Source organism: Podarcis erhardii (genome assembly GCF_964252035.2).
Source record: "Podarcis erhardii genome assembly, chromosome: 5".
NCBI classification, from domain to species: Eukaryota; Metazoa; Chordata; class Lepidosauria; order Squamata; family Lacertidae; genus Podarcis; species Podarcis erhardii.
In genome coordinates, this window is record NC_138509.1 from 101,756,539 (window position 1) to 101,775,453 (window position 18,915).

The 18,915-nt window shown below is 52.7% G+C and overlaps 1 protein-coding gene across 14 annotated transcripts in view; it reads left to right on the plus strand.

Moving 5' to 3' along the window:
* The window catches only part of DLG1 (discs large MAGUK scaffold protein 1), an 83,517-nt gene that overhangs the window by 63,277 nt on the left and 1,325 nt on the right, over window positions 1-18,915 (plus strand). For 7 of the 14 annotated variants that reach the window (XM_081862291.1, XM_081862292.1, XM_081862293.1 and 4 more), the window contains 9 exons: window positions 2,322-2,436; window positions 4,497-4,673; window positions 6,037-6,106; window positions 9,851-9,950; window positions 13,406-13,447; window positions 14,379-14,429; window positions 14,932-15,033; window positions 16,989-17,161; window positions 18,407-18,516. In XM_081862291.1, coding sequence (XP_081718417.1) covers window positions 2,322-2,436; window positions 4,497-4,673; window positions 6,037-6,106; window positions 9,851-9,950; window positions 13,406-13,447; window positions 14,379-14,429; window positions 14,932-15,033; window positions 16,989-17,161; window positions 18,407-18,516 — 940 coding nt within the window. Of the gene's footprint in view, window positions 1-2,321; window positions 2,437-4,496; window positions 4,674-6,036; window positions 6,107-9,850; window positions 9,951-10,379; window positions 10,414-13,405; window positions 13,448-14,378; window positions 14,430-14,931; window positions 15,034-16,988; window positions 17,162-18,406; window positions 18,517-18,915 lie in introns of all 14 variants that reach the window. The other 7 variants (XM_081862295.1, XM_081862303.1, XM_081862299.1 and 4 more) reach the window with 2 other exon arrangements.

The following is an 18,915-nucleotide window of genomic DNA, read 5'->3' on the forward strand; positions in this document are numbered from 1 at the left end:
AACTTTTTAAACAACAACAACAACAATAACAATAATAAAGCCTGTTCAAAACAAAAGCAAAAAGCCTGTGGGTGAGGGGAGCTGGGATCTCCCCCCTCCCCTTTCCCTCCCTGTGCTGGCTTAGATGATGACAATGATTAATTTATTTATACCCTGCCTTTTTTCCCTGATGGGCTCAAGGCAGCTTACAGATAAAATAGGAGCGGCTAAAAACACATAGAGAGAATGAAACTATCATTGGAAAACAAACATAGAATTAAAACTATATATTGATACAAATATAAAAGGTCTATTAAGAACATACTGATAATTACAGTGAAAACATCACAGCACCAGCTCTCCGATCACAATCGTCTGCTCTGGTTATCTGTGCCAGTTGGAGGTGGGAAGCTTTAGTTCCCAGGTAAAATTCAACTTTCTGTGCACTAAGTTAAGTTACTTATAGTGTTGCTTTCAAATAGCACTTCCGGCAGGAGCCTGAGAAATAGAAAGGAGCGTCTGAGCCAGCCAGGTTCCCACCACTTGCTGATCTCCAAAGCTCCGCCCTGCAGGAGGCTGCCAAGCCCCTGGCCCCTTGGTCTGGCGCTGCTGGGAGTCCAGCCGCTGTCAGCAGAGCAGGTGGCGCTGCTGGCGAAGGAAGGAGCTGCTTGTCGCCATGCGCCCAAGTTGGATGCGTGCCATTTCCATAATGGCCGTGGAGTGACAGGGCAGAAGCAGCAGGCAGGCGGCTGGGTGCGTTGGGCATGGACGCCCCTCCCGGCACCAGGCTGCCTTTTTCCCAGAGGTGCTTTGTGTTTCTTCATCCAAGCCTACGACCTTCACTGCTGATTTTTCCTTCTGGCCGTGGTATGAAAGAGACCACTGTGTCCTTTCAAGAGATGTCCAGTTTCTCTTTGATGGGATCGTGATCTGGACTCTGCAGCCAATTGTGTGGAGGGTGGGGGAGGAAGTCAGGATAGCCAAGGCTGCCATTGGCACAACCCTCTCTGCACCTTCCGGAGCAGGTGATGGTCCTGATGGGCTCCCCTTCCCTTGCTCTGCATGGCTTTAATCCGAGTCACGTGGGCAGCAGGCAGAGACGGCGGAGGTGTGGCTTCTGCCCAGGAGGACTGAGAAGCAGAGCTGCCGTGAGTTCTGTTGCTTCCTGGCTGCTTTAGTGAAAGGTGCTTGGCTTCTTTGGCTGGACCCGTCAGCTGGAGAGAGGCATGTGAGTAGAGAGCGCCATGAGATCAGATGAGCAAACGCAGCTCTGCCAGGGTTAGCAGGGGCCCCTGGTCGGGGCTTGGTCTTGCTGGAGAAGGCAATCCAGTTAGTGCAGATTAGAGTGGGAAGAAGGAGGGAGATGCAGCTGGAGTGTTTTCTTGCAGGTGGCAACCAAGTCGTTGCAAAAAATCTCCACCAGAATTGCCCCTGCAAGGGCCCTTTGCCGGCTCTTTGCTCTGGCTGGCTGGCCAGGAAGTGTTCACAGAACCCCTGGTGCTACGCTTGCAAAGGATTCTCCTTGCTTAGAAGCAGCCATGGTGCTTCTGGTGTTGTCTTGTTGCCACAGACAGTGGTCTGGCAGTTGGTATCCAGAGAGGGGAATTTTCTCCCCCGGACGTTTGCCAGGCATGTTCCCTGCAGGCATACCTGGGGGGTAGGGATGGCTTGTTGAGCTGGTGGTCGGCAGAAGGTAATTGGGATCTGCCAGTAGATCTCTGATCGGCAAGGAGGGTTTCTGACTCCCAGCTGGTTAACCAGTAGCAACAACAAACAACTTTCTCAAGCTACGTTAAGCTACTGAAATGAATAAAGCCAACCCAGAACGGACTGTGGTGATGTGCTCAGTTCTGTCCTAGGCTCAAAATGCCCTTTTGTGCTCTAGTTGTCCTGCCTTGTGCAGACGGCTCTTCTGGCAAAGGGCAGAGTAGATCCAGCAAGCCTGAAGTCTGCCCGTTCTGGGCAGTGCTGGGTCCTGTCTTGGAATTCCATATTGTAATTCTGCATGGCTCTGGGGACTTGGGTGTGTGCTTATTTTTAATATTTTGTTTGTGGGTTTAAACCATTTTGTTTTGAGCCACTTCAATTGAAATGTGGTGTGCACATTTTCAGAGAGTTAAAATTCTGGTTTTATGTCAGGGAGAGAAAGAGTGCTGGAGACACTTCACCGTTTGTCACAAAATCTAGACTGTGGAAAACACAGCAGAGCTTGAAGCCTTTGGAGGGAGCACACTTTGCAGCAGCAGCAGCAGCAGCTGTTGTTGTTGTTGTTGTTGTGGGGTTCCAAGATGCTGTCTTGTTTTGAGCTAGCAGCATTCTCCCTTTTCATTTCTGTTTGTCAGAATACAGCCGTTTTGAAGCTAAAATACACGACTTGCGAGAGCAGATGATGAGCAGCAGCATCAGTTCAGGGTCGGGGTCCCTGCGGACAAGCCAGAAACGGTCTCTCTATGTCAGGTAAGTTCCCTTCTGAGCCAGTTGGCTTGGATTTGCAGGAGGTGCAGCAGGAGGAGGAGGACCACCCAGTGCCTGGTGGGACTTGCCCAGGAGCTGCTCTTTGGTGACTGGGCTTGTTCCTCAGAGGATGCGGAGACTGTGGCGGCTGCACAGGATGCAGCTTTGCTGGCGCTTTCTTTGTGGTTGGCTCAGTCACCTTGGAGCAATCAAATGGTCTTGGGAAAATTGGCTTCCTTGCTTGAATGCACTTTTCAAGATCAAGAATATCCCAGAGGGAGTTGCCATGGTTTGCTGGCATGCACCTAGAAGGGCAGCAGGTGTCTCCCAGAATTCTGGTTCTGCAGGCATGTGTTCCACTGTGACCTCCCCAAGGGGCAGAATTGCTGACCAGGGTTGCACCTTTGTCTGTCACCCAGAATGGCAAGCTGGCTTATGGAGAGCTAGCAGTGGCCAAAGGGATACCATGATGGACGGAGGTGGAGGAGGGTGAGCTGACCGACTGGAGGGCTTGCTGCTTAGTTGCCTTGCAGCTTAGCGGTTCCGGGGCAGAGCGCTTGCTGAGGAGGGGCCACTGGCAGGCAGCCTGTGCCTCCATTGCTGAAGTCGGGAGGCTTGTCAAAAGGGCAGCTGACTGCAAGAGGGTGAGGGGGGTCGGTCTGCCTTTCTCTTGGGGAGAAGGAGAGGCGGTGGTCGGCAGCTGGTGTTGTTGAACAGTCAGAGTAGCTGCAGATGCGGGAGGCCACCTGCCTGCCAGAAACCTCTGTAAGCTCAACAGCTCCATTCTCTCATTGCCTGGGGACTTGGGTTCGGAACACGCCTGGGGGGCACTCGCAGCCCACGGACCAAGACAAACCTCTCCAGGCGTCTTTCTGATGAAGCGCAGCCCAGGACGTCTATAAATCTTCAGTCCCAGTGTGCACCAGCGACACATATCCAAAGATCAGAGTAGAGCAGAAACAACGTGGAGCTTAGGTGTGGCATTCTAAGTAATTTGTTAAGCAGTATATACAGAACAAAGCAACCATGGTGTCCTCACACATCTTCTCCAAGAGAGAGAGAGAAAGTAAGTAAGTAAGTAAGTACAAAAGTACACTTTCCAAGCCTGGAAAATAAACACAGACATGTGATGTAACAATCACATATCCAGCAACGGGAGAATGAAAATGCTGACACCCGGAACACCAGAAGAGCCTGCTGAATCTGGCCCATCTAGTCCAGCACCCTGGTTCTCAGAGTGGCTGAACAGTTGCCTTGACTGCTGGTTCCTTCCTTTGTTTGGTCTGCTGGGTCTTGAGTGTCCTTCCCTCCATGGGTGACGGGGTGAAAGTCTCCAGGCAAGGACAGGAGGCCCAAGTCAAATCTTTGTGGACAGGCCTATTTGTCCTGCTGGTGCTGGTAGGGTGCAAATTAAACCCTGTGCTTCATGTCCATAAGACTGAGGTTTTGATCAGCAAGAGGAGGACTAGACCATGTTAATTCATAATGATGCCTTGAGAAATTTCTCTGAAACTCCTTGGGCTTTTGAATAAACGGGTTTCTTCTCTCTTGGGTTTTCCATCTTTTCAGCTGTTAATAGACTTAAAAGTAGCAATGTCAAACCACAACAAGGTCTCATGACTAAGGTGGAATAGCCAGGTTTGTCCTTTGCAGCAATAACAAAGGGTCCTGAGCAAATGTATCAGTCCAGTCTATGAGCACTGATGCTGCAGTGAGTGTGTTGGTCTAGGAGGAGCCACGAGGCTTGTTAAACACTTGAGTGCATTAGGAGGAGAATTGTAAGTTATTTCCTGGGCGACTCATAGACCCCTTCCGACAGAGCAGAGAGAGAGCCAGGAGCACAAGGGGGCTCAGCACCAGAGACCTTGTGCCTGGGGAGAGGGTGCTGCTTGCTCACACGCAGCCGGCATCAAGGCGGAGCTGCTGGAGGAGAAGGACTGGGCTCCTCTTCTGCCACCGCCCAGTTTGACTGCAAGGCAGTTCCAAGGGAGGCAAGTGATGACAGCTTGCCAGTGGGGCCTTTGTTTTCTTACTCATCAAATGCGCTCCCCTTGTCCCTCCAGAGCCCTCTTTGACTACGACAAGACAAAAGACAGTGGCCTCCCAAGCCAGGGACTGAATTTCCGATTTGGCGACATCCTCCATGTCATCAACGCTTCTGATGATGAGTGGTGGCAGGCACGGCCGGTGATGCCAGATGGCGAGAGGGACGAGGTTGGCGTCATCCCCAGCAAGCGCAGGTAGCTCTCTCTTTCCTGCTGGGGTTTTCCTCTCTTCCTGGGCCACAACCTTCAACAAGAGGGAGTGTTGAGAAGACCACCTGTGCCCCAAGACCCTCCCCCTTCCTGCCCACAGTCTCATAGAGCCTTGCTAGATGTCGAAGGCGGTATCTGGCAGTATTTTTTGTACCTCACTGAATCAGAAGGAAGGGGTTGTGGTCAGCGGGCCTTTTGAGACACGGCAACTTCTCTGTTGTGAATCTTGGAAGACAGCACACCTCCCTGGGCAACCTGTTGCCTCTGCCCCCCCCCCCTCGTAAGGAGTCCTGTGTCACCACCACACTCCTCTTCCTCCTCTGGGGAGTAGCAGGAATTGTTCTTCACTGCAACTCCCATAGCTACCTTGTCAGGCCCCTATAATCAAACAGTTCTACCTACAGTTGACAAATATGACATAAGATGTCAAGAAACCATTTCCTGTGATTCTGGCCTTGAAGACTCTTAATTTCTGTCCTATGTATCCAAACCAAATTCCCTATTGCAGGCATGTTTAAGTGTTTTAAAATGCTTCCCAGGTGTAGCACAGAGGTGCACCCCCTCCCAGCTCCACATTCTGGCGGCTGCATAATTCGGCAGTTGGGCTTGTGCCCCTGATAACTTGCAGTGTATTTGCCAGCAAGAGGGCATGTTTGGTTTGCTCCAGGGACCACCACGGTAACTCACATGGGCCTCCAGCAGCCAAAATACTCACTCTAGGTTAGCGTGCATTAGGGCCAAGTGGGTCTTAGCCTTTAACATGTAGGTTTAAAACAAAACCAAACCAGCATTTTCCTCCCCTCTCACTGTCCTGAGCAAAGCCTCTCCTCTAAAGCTGCAGTGTGCGCTGGGAAGAAACCCCCACCGCCCCCTGGCAGGAAGAGCAGAGGTCACCAGGAGCACCGCTGCTTGGTTGGAACTGGCCGTGTTCCTTGACTCCAGCAGCCAGCCTATATTGGCCTGGTGTCTGAGGCTGCCACTCTTGGCGCTTGCCACCAAGGCCTTCCCGTCCCTGATGAGACTTGGAGAAGACAACAAAGGTTGCAGAAACGATTCCCTGCTGCTGCTTCCCTGCTGCAGCCGCCTTTTGCAGGAGGGCTAGGGCTCTCCCCCCAACAGGTGGCTTGACCCCTCCAGCAGCCATTCAGTTCTGCTATCCAAAGAAGGCCATCGACTCTAGGCCCCTTTGCCCCGACACTCAGGCTAAAGCTGGCCAATGCCTCCCGTGGCCTCCTTCCAAGGCCCATGTGTTTTCCAGATTGCCCCCACTCCAGCTTCTGCCACGGGGTTCAGCGGGATTGAGCACAGGTGCTGCAGATGCACTAATCTTTTTGTGCTTTTCTGGCAGGGTTGAGAAGAAGGAACGAGCTCGTTTAAAGACAGTGAAATTCAACTCTAAAGCAAGAGGTGACAAAGGGGTGAGTTTGGACTCTTTACGCTGTTGCTACTGTAAACTCTGTCATAATGAAAGCCTTCATGCTCCCTGCACCTACAGGCTGGTGGGGTGACTGGCCAGGAAAGCGATTCAGCGCCCTGTGAGTCTGGCATCTCTTAGGTGGAGACAGGACTAGAGAAATCCAGGGTAGAGCAGGAGAGGCCTCTCGGTGGCTGGCAGTGGGAACAAGGGAACCACTAGGACCTGCTTCTGCAGGTGGGGCTGTTGCGTTCAGCCCCCGCTTGCAGGCCTCCTGTCAGGGTACAGGACTGGCTGCTGGGGAACAAGAGAATAAGGGACTTGGTCAGGATTCCTGGTCTGTTCCTCTCTGGAAAATCCTCCTTTAAAAACAGATTTAGAAGCAGGAGAGTCTGGTCACCCAGGGGCCACCCAAGAAAACTCAAGTCAAAAGACTTTAGGAGTGAAAGCGCATGAGATGGATGGGTGGGTGGGTGGATGGTCCATGGAATGTTGTGCCCTTGGCTGTTTTGTTTCCTTTGTGGGACCACCTGGCTTCTGTCCCTTGAAGGGGTATCATGAGGAAAGGTGAGGGCTGTGGCTTCCTGGCTCCCTCCTTGTCGCCCCTGGGGGCCCAGAGACAGCCCTGAAGGTACGTAACCACATGCTTGTGGGCAGCTGGGAGGCAGCAGGGAAGGGGAGAGCAGAGTCAGGAGAGGGTGGAGCAGGCCAGCCGACCAGAGAGGAAGAGCAGCTGAGGGGAGGAGACTCGGTGGACCATCAGTCATGTTTATCTTTTCACAAAGCTGTGTGAAATACCATAATCTTAAGAGTAGAACAGATTGTTACAGTAGACTCCAAATTAACACACCAGCAATCTTATTTTTAAAAAAATATTTCCGTGACTTGTGCTAACAGACATCTGTTACAGACGCCCCCATGAAATGTATGCACTGAACACTTTGTGTGAAAAGGAACTGTTGGGAATGCACTGGGATGGGTTTAAGCAGACTGGTGCTGGAACGGGGCTGGTCCCAGGCTGGGCTGTGTGTGCAGGAGGGCAGGGAAGCTGCAGGATGTGGGGCTGGAGCCGAGGGGTCTCCCTGGTCTCCTTTCCAGAGCCACATTTCAGCCCTTGTGCCTGGGGAAGCCTCAGGCCCTGGGGGGGGGGGGATGCCCTAACCCTCTGGCAAGAAAGAGCAGAACACATTTAGTCACCTGGTGCAGCCAAATACCGCTTTGTGCAAATGGGCCTTTGGGGCAGCTCACAGAGTTTGGGTGTTGCATTTGTTTCCGTGCAGCCTGCACACACAGCCCTGGTCCCGTGCCGTTTTGAAAACTGGTTGTGTTGGAGTCACAGCCTTGTATGTTGACTGTTGCCAAGTTTGCACACGGCTCCCATGTCCTAACACTGCACCAGACCCATGCATGAGCCCCTGAGTGGAAACCAAACTACGCTTGCCATTGAGAGAGAACTGCCCGTTTTGTCTGTCTTTGGCCCTCTTGAGAGGGTGGCCTTCCTCTTGTCCTGCCAGGTCTCTTTCTCTTTTTCTGTCTCTCCCCTCCCCTCCCCTCCTCGTTGTTGGTACCTTCCTGGGAACTCTGTGCATGCTTGCTGTTGGCAGGGGTACTTTGCCTTGGGAATGTGGCAGCCTGGTCTTAATTCTAACACCTAACATGGCAAAGCGGAAGGAGGCAAAATTGATGGTGTTGAAAACTAAAGCTGCTGTGCTTGTTCCCCCCTCCATCTCTTCTTCTTTCAAACAGTCCTGCCAAGGACCACCCCCCCTTTTATGCCAGGCATCAGCCACTGACCTGCTTGTCCTTTTGCCTGGGCAAAATCAGCTTATGCCGCGTTGAGCACCCGGCGTAAGAGGAGAATGTCGAGTGGCCGCTACCCTGTGGGTTTTTTTCTGCTTCCTTTTCTAACCCATTTGTACTAATGATGCAATTCTGCAAAGAGGCTGTGAGAGCTTAATAAAGTTAATACACTCTTAGTACTAAAAACAAGACTCTCCTGCCTGTAAGAGCCTTAAAAACACATGGCTGATATTTTCTGCAAATCAAAACATAATTACTTCTAACCATGTTTTGTTTTTTTGCTATTGGAGCCGACTTCTAACCACTCAGCATGCAGTAGGTGAGGCTGTTGCTCTCCAGACTCTGCACAACAGGAAATGGCTGTTGTCTGGGAGACAGGAGAGCTCCAATGTGTCCCTCTTAGCCAGAAGGAGCCTTGCAGCACCGTGATCTCCCAGAGGTTGAGGCTTGGGCAGCTCCTACCAGGGAGGTGAATTTGCGTGGGGAGCTGCGCCCTGGGCCTTCCAGTCCAAATGGTTTAAAAACAGAGCAGGCAAAGGCGCACGTTGTTCATGGTGTGCTCTGCTTGACTAAACTGAGCTCCTGCAGCAGTTTGCTGTCATTGCCGGGGGTTGGACTAGATGACCCTCGGGTCCCTTCCAACTTGACAGTTCCATGATTCTCTAGGTGTTGGGGAGAGGGCTTGGCTCGCTTTGAGGCTGAGCAGCTTCTTCCCAAGGGGGGCTGCAGTGGAAGAACCCCGAGTTTCAGCTGTGGCTCTTCTGCCCTGCCCCTGCCCATTCCTCTGCTGCCACCTCGGACACGCAGCAGGTGGCTGCAGCAGGAAGAGGAGATCAGACGCGGCCAGGCAGGTCCCACGGCATTTGGGTCTGTGGACTTCAGTGGCAGCTAAGAGACCATGCTGGCGTGAGCTGCCAGCGGTTGGGATCCAGATGGCCGGCCTGCTTCTGACATCCTCTTTGTGCTGTGGCCCCTGAGGGTCCCTGGTCCCTCTGGACATTCATGCATTGTGTGGGGTCAGGTGGCTGAGGGGGGACTCAGTGCCCCCTTGTGCTTGTGGTGCTTGGATTATGAGCCCCGTGGATGTTCCCTCCAGGCACTTCTCTCCGGCTCAGATATCACGACTCAGGCTGCTTTGTGCCCCTGGCTGTGGCTTCATCTGACCTTGAAAATGCCCAGGAATCCTTCCGGAGAAGATGAAGAAGGCTGCATTGGCTCCCTTTTGTTTGTCTCCGTTGCATAGACTGCCTTTCAGCCAGAGTTTCAGAGAGTACAGGGAGAAGAGCACACCAGACGGCCTTATGCCCAGTCAGACCAGCGGTCCACCCAGCTCAGTATTGTCTGCACTGACTGACAGAGGATCTCCAGGGTACTAGGCAGGGATCCTTTTCCTGCCCTACCTGGAAATCCTGGGGGAGCACCTGGGCCCTTCTGCATTCAGAGCAGATGCTCTACCGCGGAGAGGAGGGCCACCCTACAACTTGCTCTGAGAAAGTCTGTGTTGCAAGAGGTCCCTGTAGCTGCTTCCTGCTTCTTCCCAAGGAGCAGTTGAAGGGGGGCTGTTTCCCACTCCTGCCAGCAGCATCTGGCAACCTGCCTGGCAACCTGCCTGGGCTGGTGCCTGGGCTAGTGTGGGGAGCCTGCAGAGGCAGAGCCCCTCCCCGCAGCCAGTGCCTGGGCTAGTGTGGGGAGCCTGCAGAGGCAGAGCCCCTCCCCGCAGCCAGTGCTCCCCAGGCCCTTCTCCCTCCGTGCCCCAGCCCTGGCTCCAGCCGCCACCTGGGAGCTGCCGCCTCCCCTACTAAGGAAGGGCTGTGGATCCAGCCAGCCTCAAACTGCTGCATGTTGTGGTCCTAGAAGTCGGCCTCTGCCAAGCTGCTGGACTGGGCCTCTGTGACACACTGGACATTCGACCTCCTTTGTTTTGCCCCTCCTTCCTTCTCTTCTTCAGCAGTCATTCAATGACAAGCGTAAAAAGAACCTCTTTTCCCGAAAATTTCCCTTCTACAAGAACAAGGACCAGAGTGAGCAAGAAACGAGTGATGTGGACCGTAAGTATGTGGGTGGGGGCAGGGCAAGCGCCAGCTGTGGATGTGCCGGGGGGCCTGCCTTGCGTGCCAGACGTGGCCTTGCCTTGAAGGGGTCCCAAGAGCTGCCACAGGGGCAGAGATGCCGCCATCCTCAGGAAGGGGCTGGCGAGCGGCCCAGTTCTCCTTCCGCAGCTGATTGGGCGGGGGCAGCGAGTTCTGTTGGCTGCTGGTAAAAGCCAGGCGGCCTCTGGCTTTCAGAGGTGGGTTTGAGGGACAGGAGGTTTAAGTGCTGCCCTTAAATGGGTTTCTGGCTGAGCTTTGGGCAACTCCCTGGACCCCCGTGGACGCTCTTGGGACCACCTTGCCGTAGCCCCTCATTGATATGCTACTGACGGTTATTTTCTTTGTGATTGTCTCTTTATTGCTTGCCCTCTGGGAACTTCTCTGCAGGAGATCCCTGAAGACATGGGATCAAAAGGCCTGAGTAAGTGACCCTCTTCCCAGAGGCCCCCGAGCCCCTCCTCTCACCAAGACAGAAAGAAAGGCCGCCGCCTCCAGGGGCCCAGGCTCTTTCCTCCACCCTTGTTTGCCATCTCCTCCTCCAAGTCACGCCACTTCCATTTACTTTTTGGTTGGGAGGCTGGGAAACCTTTCCCTGTTTTGCAAGCATGAAAGTCATGGAATCGTAGAGTCGGAAGGGACCCCAAGGGTCATCTCGTCCAACCCCCTGCAGTGCAGGAATCCCAACTAGACACTTGGCCTGCCAACCTCTGCTTGGAAACCTCCAAGGAAGGAGAGGCCACCACCTTCCGAGGGAGTCTATGCCTCTGTCAAACAGCCGGCGTGATCTGTGTCCTCTCTGGCTAGAGCCTCTCCCATTCTCCACGGGTCCCCTGGTGTTTGGTGTTGGCTCAGCAGATACAATGGCCAGAGGGACCCTTTCAACAAGTCTTTATGAGGGACTTGAGCTTTTTGGTGGGGATGTTTTAAAAGAAGTGCTTACTGATCCTGAAGAAAACATCATCATCATCATCATCATCATTATTTTACTATTATTTAATAAATTTGTATGCTATTCTTCATCCAAAGATCACATGGAAGTTCACAACATAAAAATGCAAAATGAGAACACAAAATACATGATCAAACAAAAATAGACCAATAACCATCCCCCCACAATTTAAAAGGCTATAGAATGTTAATCAGCCTGGTTATAGAGAAATGTTTTCACAAGGTGCCTAATTTTTTTTTTATTATTATTATTATTATTATTATTATTATTATTATTATTATTATTATTTTGCTGCCCTTTATCAAAAGATTCCAGGGTGATGTACAACGCTAAGAACACATAATAAAAATCATAATGATAAAATAAGCATAATAACTTCCCCCCTTTAACAGACCATACATTATTTAATGGCCAGAGGCTTGGGTAAAAAGGAATGTTTTGGCCTGGCGACTAAAGCCATGTAATGATGGTACCAGGCGAGCTTCTCTGGTGAGAGCGTTCCGGGAGTCACCACAGAAAAGTCCTGTTCTCATGCTGTCACCCTCCAAACCTCTCAGGTAATGGGGACATAGGGAAGGGCCTCAGATGACAAGTGTGGATCTGGGGAGAGGCGGTTCTTAAGGTGTTGAGGTCCTGAGCCCCAACTGAAGCTGACAGAAGGCGCTCCACCAGTGCAGTCAGGCCAGGATAGGTGCAATATGCACAGATGGGTCTTGTCCCTTTGAGCAGCTTGGCCACCAAATTCTGCACCAGCTGAAGTTTCCGAACTGCCTTCAGAGAAAGCCCTATTGATAACGTGTTGCAGTAATCTAACCTAGCGGTTCCCAGAGCATAGGCATAAAACCATAAACCTGTCAGGGTTCCCGTCGTGGGATGATGGGTGCTCCTTTCACAGATATTTTTCCTCTCAAGGGCCATATTCCTCTTATCGGCCTTTCAGATGGAGAAAGCCCTAGGGGGCAGGGGCAATATTTTTGCTCAGCTGCCAGAACTGGAGGAAGCCCTGTTTCCAGGGTCTGTCATGGGCTCGTCCTGGTGACAAGTTCAGCAGCTCTTTTTTCAGATCCTCTTATGCCCCGGGGGTGGGGGTGGGACTCCTCCTGCAGTTCTCCATGACCTGCAACACACAAGTCATTAGGGTTTGGCTACAGGACAGAAGTGCTTCCGCCCCATGTCCAAGTCTCCCTTGAAGCAACAAAGAATGCAGGAGACCATTCTTCATCTTCTCAGAGTTCAGGTTGTTGAGGTAGTGACACCCAAAGACTGTTTCTTGGGGACTGACTTTATCTTTTTTAATGGTCTTATACCTGAAATTCCTCAAACAATTCATCCACCATCAAGGATAGAGTCACTTTTTATTGGCAGGGCGCTCTGCAGTCTGAATTTTCATGCCTCAGTAGACCTAGAAGAGGCTTACCTCCACATACCGAATCACCTTCAGCACAGAGAGGTCCTGAGGTTCCCCTACAGCCGAAACCACTTCCAGTTCTGACTGTTGCCATTTGGCCTCGTCTCCACACAAGAGGGTTCCTGGTGGGTCCTTGTGCCTCCAGAGTATCCTTATCTATCCTTCTTTGGAATACCTCTTGGTGTGGCAGGAGTGCTCTGAAAGCTCAAAAAGATGTTTGCATGCTTGTAATTGCTGGCAGCTCACAGCTTTCTAGCCCATGAAGCGAAGAGTCACCTGCCTCCTGCCCAGTGACTTGGCAGCCTTCCCTAGGGATGCTTCCAAGATGGAGATTTGCTAGACCAGGTCTTCTTCAAATACGTTTATAGTTCCTGACAAGTTAAATGCTTGTGCCTTCGCCAAAGCTGCATTCAGAAGACCTGGGCTTCAGCAGGTTCTTCCGCAGCTATAGACCGCTGAACCCCTTTCTAACCCCTCTTGCCCCCTCCCAGCTCCTGCTGTGTGCCTTCGCCAGGTGATCTGGTGCATGGCTGCAGGTGGTGTGTGAGCAGTTTAGACCATCAGTGGGGAGAGGCAGAGCAGCGCTTTCAGCCTCCCAGTGGCCTTTCTGGCTTGACCCACTGAGCTCCACCAGTTTTCCCGGCTCCATCTGGCCCTCGTGGTGGCAACCCCTCTGGCCATGACACATGCTGCAGGTTTGGCAGATCCCCAAGGAGGCACCAATGGCCTGGATGTGAACAGAGGCTCCCTCTGTGCCCTGTGCTTCTCCCACTGCCTCTGAGCTCCAGGCGGAGTTGGGAAGTCGCAGAAACTCCTCTGGGGTTTGGGCCACCTTGTTCTGTGTCTGCATCCAGACGTCCTCTTGCCTTTGGGTAGAGTGCACTCAGCCCAGCCCCAGCCCTGTCACATTCACTGAATGTGGAGAGAGAGCCTTCTTCCCTGCAGAGTGCAAGTCATGGCAGCCCCGTCTGGCACTTGTCCTTGTCTTGCTTTTCTTTGGGAATTCTTTCTGGTCTGGTGCAGCTCCTCATTTTCTCCTTCCTGTTCCCGTTTCAGAGCACGTGACGTCCAACGCCAGCGACAGCGAAAGCAGCTACCGTGAGTGTCTTGGGGCCCTTCCCCACATCTCCCTTTGGGGCAGGCTAGGAAGGCTTGCTTGGCTTCCCCTGTGTTTGCAGCTAGAAGCATCTCTCAAGGCGCCCATTCAGCAGCAGAGCGTACCTGAACTCTGCTGGGGGGTCAAGCTTTGGCTCTTGCGATGGGGCTCTTCCCCAGTCCAGCTTACCTGGGCAGGGCACCTGAGCAATGGACCCCCTCCTTCCGTGGTGCCTCCTCTCCGCTGGATAGATTGCTGGGAGTGTGAGAGTGTCGGATCAGCAGCTGATCCTCACAGACCCCTCGGCTCTCAGGAAGCTCCACTCCAGGCAAGAGACCGGTTCTCTTTTAGCCGTATTGCCGCACTGTTGGCCTAAACTTGTGTTTAATTTACTCTGTTGTTTGTTGTTTAATTTCAGTGACAGTCTGTTAATGTATCCCTTGTTCTTTTGTTTTTTTATTTTTCTCTTATGTAGTTTTTGGCTTAAGGCATCATATCCAAAATCTTCCACTCCCTGAGCACTCTCAAGCCACCTGACCATAGAGTCCTGTGTCTTCTAGCCTCAATAAGATTCTAGAAATGTGGCAGGAGGGGTCACTCATAATTTCTGGGCCTGTGGCCACATGTGAAATGTTGAGTGCGTGACAAGCAGCGTCCCCCAGTTTCTTCTTTAGCTATATGTTACCTAAAACTGAGGCATACCTATTAAGATCACCACAATAAACTCACCTTAATCGAAATATAATTAAGAGTAGATTGTGGCTCACCACGTATATTACAGAGAGTGGTGCTTATTAATTTCCTAACTGGCTTCTATACCAGTTTTTTTATCCTGAAAAGTCTTATATATATGAGAGAGATACGTGTGTACATCTGTATTATTTTACGCAGACACTACATTCCAGCTCTAAACTGGTGTATCTGAATTTGCAGGTGGCCAAGAGGAATACGTCCTGTCTTACGAGCCTGTGACTCAGCAGGAAGGTTTGTAGCGTGTTGCATATAAAACAAAAAGCCCTGAAGGCCACAGAGGCCTTTGGCTCTCCTTTGCAAGCACACCTCCCAAGGGCTCGCTTTCAGCACCCAGTGCCCTTGGCTGCACTAGGACCTTCTGCCAAGGAAGTACCGAGGGCTCCCTTCAAGCTCCCAGTTGTTGCTCTGGAGTTGCTTCCTTTGGAAATGGGGGCACGTGCTGTCCCAACGAGGGCTGTGGGCTGGAGGTTCCTCGCCCCTGCCGTCGGAAGGGAAGCCATCAGATCAATGTCTCCCGTAACTTGGCCATGGCCACAGGAAAGGCCTTCACCTGCGTTCTTGCCGAGCAAAGCTCTGGAATGATCAGCATGCCCAACAGGGGCTCCTGCTGGCAGGTGGACGGGGGGGGGGGCTGGCTTAGGTGAGCCTTTGACCCCCAGGAACTTGGGGAAGGGACAGGAGGTTGTTGGTTGTTTTCCTTCCTCTCTGACTCCTGGCTCTGTTCCCCCTTCAGTCAACTACACGCGGCCTGTGATTGTTCTGGGACCGATGAAAGACCGGATCAATGACGACCTCATCTCCGAATTCCCTGACGAGTTCGGATCCTGCGTTCCACGTATGTATGGCAAGGGCCTACCAGGGAAGTGTGTTGTCAGCTTGGGAAAGAGCAGTGCATGGGTGCGAGGAGCTGCAGTTGCATGTGGTTGGGCTTGGAGCCCGCAGTGAGTGCAGAGCCCTTGCGGGGGCCAGAGTCCTCCTGCTTGGCATGGAGACACCCAGGGCCTCCCTTGGGCAGCTCTGGGCATTGCCTGGCTGCAAGCAGAGGTGCCTCTTGCCCTCAAGAGCCCTTTCATGCAGTCCCCAGCCAAGCACAAGCCGGGAGAGAAGACCCTTTCTCAGTCAGGAGCCATGAGGAGCTCCTGGGCACAGCATCCTCCTAGCAGCTTGCCATTAATTTGATTAGAACTCATTTTATAATGAAATGATTTTAGAATGTTGTATTATCTTTTACTGTTGTTAGCCGCTCTGAGCCCGGCTTCGGCTGGGGAGGGCGGGATATAAATAAAAAAATATTATTATTATTATTATTATTATCTTTGGCATTGGACATGCTTTCCCCTTGGCCTCATGGGCTGGCCAACCTGTCCAAGCACACGTTCATTGTGGGGAGGGGGGGGCACCTCTGGCCCCTGTCCCACTTTGGCTCCTTAGACCAGAGACTTTCAACCTTTTTGAGTCCACGGCTCCCTTGACCAACTCTCTTCTTTCTGCAGCTCCCCTGGGGGCTCAGGGGCTCAATTAGGTCCCCCCTTGCCTGCAGAGCTGGCAGCCTCTCACCCTTTTTCGAACACCCTCAGCCTCCTCTCCCCTCTCCTTGGGCCCCTGGTCTCTGGGCTGCCCCACCCAGAGGCACCATTTGCCCGGGGAGCTTAGAGCCAGGGCTGCTGCAATAAACAGCTGCACCAGCCTTTGGGAAGCAGAGACACAAGAGGGCATCTGAGGAAGGGGGGAAAGAAAGAGGAACAGAGGCTCCCCAGGGTTGAAAGCCACTGCCTTAGACCCTTGCCCAAACCACACCAGCCTGGCACCTTCTGAGGGCAGGATTTTGATTCTGCACAGGGAACGGGATCATGCAGCCTCGGCAACAGGATTTAATCTGCTCACCAGCTGATAAGCAAAGATTGTAGCCCTTTCCCTTCCCTTTTAAGGGTGCAACAGAGCAAAGGGCTGTCCTTTAATTGGGGTGGGGGTTGGGAGCTGGCTCAAAGGGCACTTTGCCTCTTCAGTCATGGAGATGGGCTTCAGGCTCTTGGTGCCAAGTGCCGTGTGAATGGAAGGGAGAGGCTGCCTCAAAGGCGTTTGACTGCTAGCTGTGCACACCCACACACCCCACTGCCTGCCTGTCAGATCTGGCCCATGTGGCCCATCTTGATAAGGATCTGGCCCATGGAGGCCATGAGATTCCCCAGCCCTGGCCCCGTTTAGCCCTGGCCCCGTTTGTCCCCTCATTCCCCCTGCCTGCTGGCATTCCCGGGTTCTTCCTTTCCAAACCTGCTGGAGCATCACCAGTGTGCAGACGACACCCAGCATTGCTTCTCGCTCCTGTCAATCCAGGAAGGCAATGGAATGGACTCGGTGCAGGAGGAGATAGGGCTTTGCAAGCTAGGGCTTGGTCCACACAAGGCAGGTAGTTGGCTGCTGGGTGAGGGGGGCTCAGCCTGTTCTGGAGGCAGCTGACGCAGTGCCCTCTCTCCACCTTGGCCAATCTAGAGAAGGCAGGCCGGGTTCATTCCTGTATCCAGACAGGACTGCTGCCCTGTGTTCCACATGGGGCTGCCTTTGAAGGCCGTCTGGAAGCTTCAGTCAGCCCTAGATGTGAAGGTCAGACTCTGGTCTAGCACTTGAAGGTCAACGCACTTGTAGGGTGCCAGGATCCCACCTTGGATCTGCTTCCTCCCACTGTTGTGCGCAGTAAGTGGAAGGTGCTTGGTGCCAATATTTGGCGTCAATGTTGAGGTTTCTGTGTGTTGTGCCTGCCTGCCTGAAAGCTGCCTGTCTCTTTCCGCAAAGATACGACCCGGCCAAAGCGAGACTACGAGGTGGACGGTCGGGATTACCACTTTGTTACGTCCAGAGAACAAATGGAGAAAGATATCCAGGATCACAGGTTCATTGAAGCCGGCCAGTACAACAACCATCTGTATGGAACGAGTGTCCAGTCCGTGCGGGAGGTGGCAGAGAAGGTAAAGGAGCCCTTTCTCTTTCCAGAGTCTGCTTGGGAGAGATGAGGGGTGGTCCCGGTCTCCTTCCCCAGGGTCTCCTTCCCCAATCAGTCAGGACGCAGCCTCACAAGGAGGAAAGGGCTTCTTGCTGTGGGACCCCCGCTAAGCCTTCAGCGCCTCAGGAGCCTCCTGAGCCCAGAGATCTCTATTAACTAAAAGTCATGAAGTCAGTGCCCTCAGTCCATTGCCTCAGTTGTGCCATGGAAAATATCTGAAGATCTTATACAGCAAAGCTAGTGCCCAGCACTGCCTGGGTATTTTTAGAAATCCCAAAATATTGTGATTTTTAAAAGGGATATGTATGGTTTTTGAGTCTGCTCCCATCACACCATAACTCAGAAGAAGTTGGTCCAAAGTCCCTCCTGGCCCCAGCCTCCCGTCAGCCTCGAAGCAGAGCTTTTAAGCCCCTGGGAAAATGTTTCCATGCCCTTTGTGCTGCCTGGAGTCCCTCCAAGTGAAAGGAGCAGAACTGGCCACTGAGGATTGCCTTGTAGGTCCCTCTGAGAAAGAGGCAGGTCGGCACATGCAAAAGAGATCTGTGTTGCTTTTGCATTTCCCTTTGAAGCATGTTGGCCGAGATATGCGGGGGGGACGGGACGGGGACAATACCAGAGGTTGGATCAGGAGTTCCCCTGCTTAGGTTTCCTCCTCCAACTCAACTCTGCCCAGATGCAGTTACTGTGAGTCTTAGGATGGCAGTCACAAAGGGAAGCTCAGCAAAGAAAGGTTTGGGGGTCCCAAGGGGCCCTGCAGCGCAAGCAAGGCAGCTTTGCTGCATTCCACCAAAGGGAACCAAAGAGAAAGCTGGCCAGGGTCTCCCGCTCTGTGTGCGCCTGGGTGATTCTGACGGGGAGGAGCTTGGGGGCAAGGCCAGGGAGAGCTCTTTTTTATTGGCTCATCTGGAAGGGGTGTGGCTGCCAGGATGGGACCCTTCGTTTCTGAATTTGCTGCTACACTGTAGAGGAAGTGGGCCTAGAGTTGCTGCCTAAGACAATGCCAGGTCCCCATAGGTATGCCAAACAGGCCTCCTCTCAACCCCAAGAAAATGGCTTTCCAGGGAATGTCTGCAAATAGCTAAACTAAGGGGGAAGGGTGCTCAGTCTCAGCCGCCAGGCTTTAAAATGCAGCCAGGCTTGGCTGAGCTGTCTGCCAGCAGCGATGCCTTGGATGTTCTGCTCTAAGATGCCTCTTCCCTCCGTGTCTCAGGGGAAGCACTGCATTCTCGATGTCTCCGGAAACGCAATCAAGAGGCTCCAAATCGCCCAGTTGCACCCAATCTCCGTTTTCATCAAACCCAAATCAGTGGAGAACATCATGTGAGTGAAAGCTGGCCTTGTCCTACCCACTCCGACCTTTTCCTCTCTGCGCATGTTCTGGTGACCCTCCTTGCGGCATGTGGCCTCCTCTTCCAGGAAGGTCATCAATCACAGTCTCCGGGAAGGGAGCTTTCCCTGGGGGCTGGGTGTATTCCACAACCCATAATATCCCGCTGTTTTCAGCAGGAGGATAAAAGCAGCCAGCAAAGGTTCAGTCCTCTGCAGGAAGAAGTCAGGGCCAAACTTTAAAAGCAAAATGTCTGTCCTTCCTTCTTCTGGTTTTTAGCTCTGCCTTCTGGAGAAGAGCAGAGCGACTCTGCTGCTTGAGGGTAGCTCAGGAGTCGCCAACGTGGTGCCCTCCAGGGGCTGCAGGAAGGTGCTTCATTTTAAACATCACAT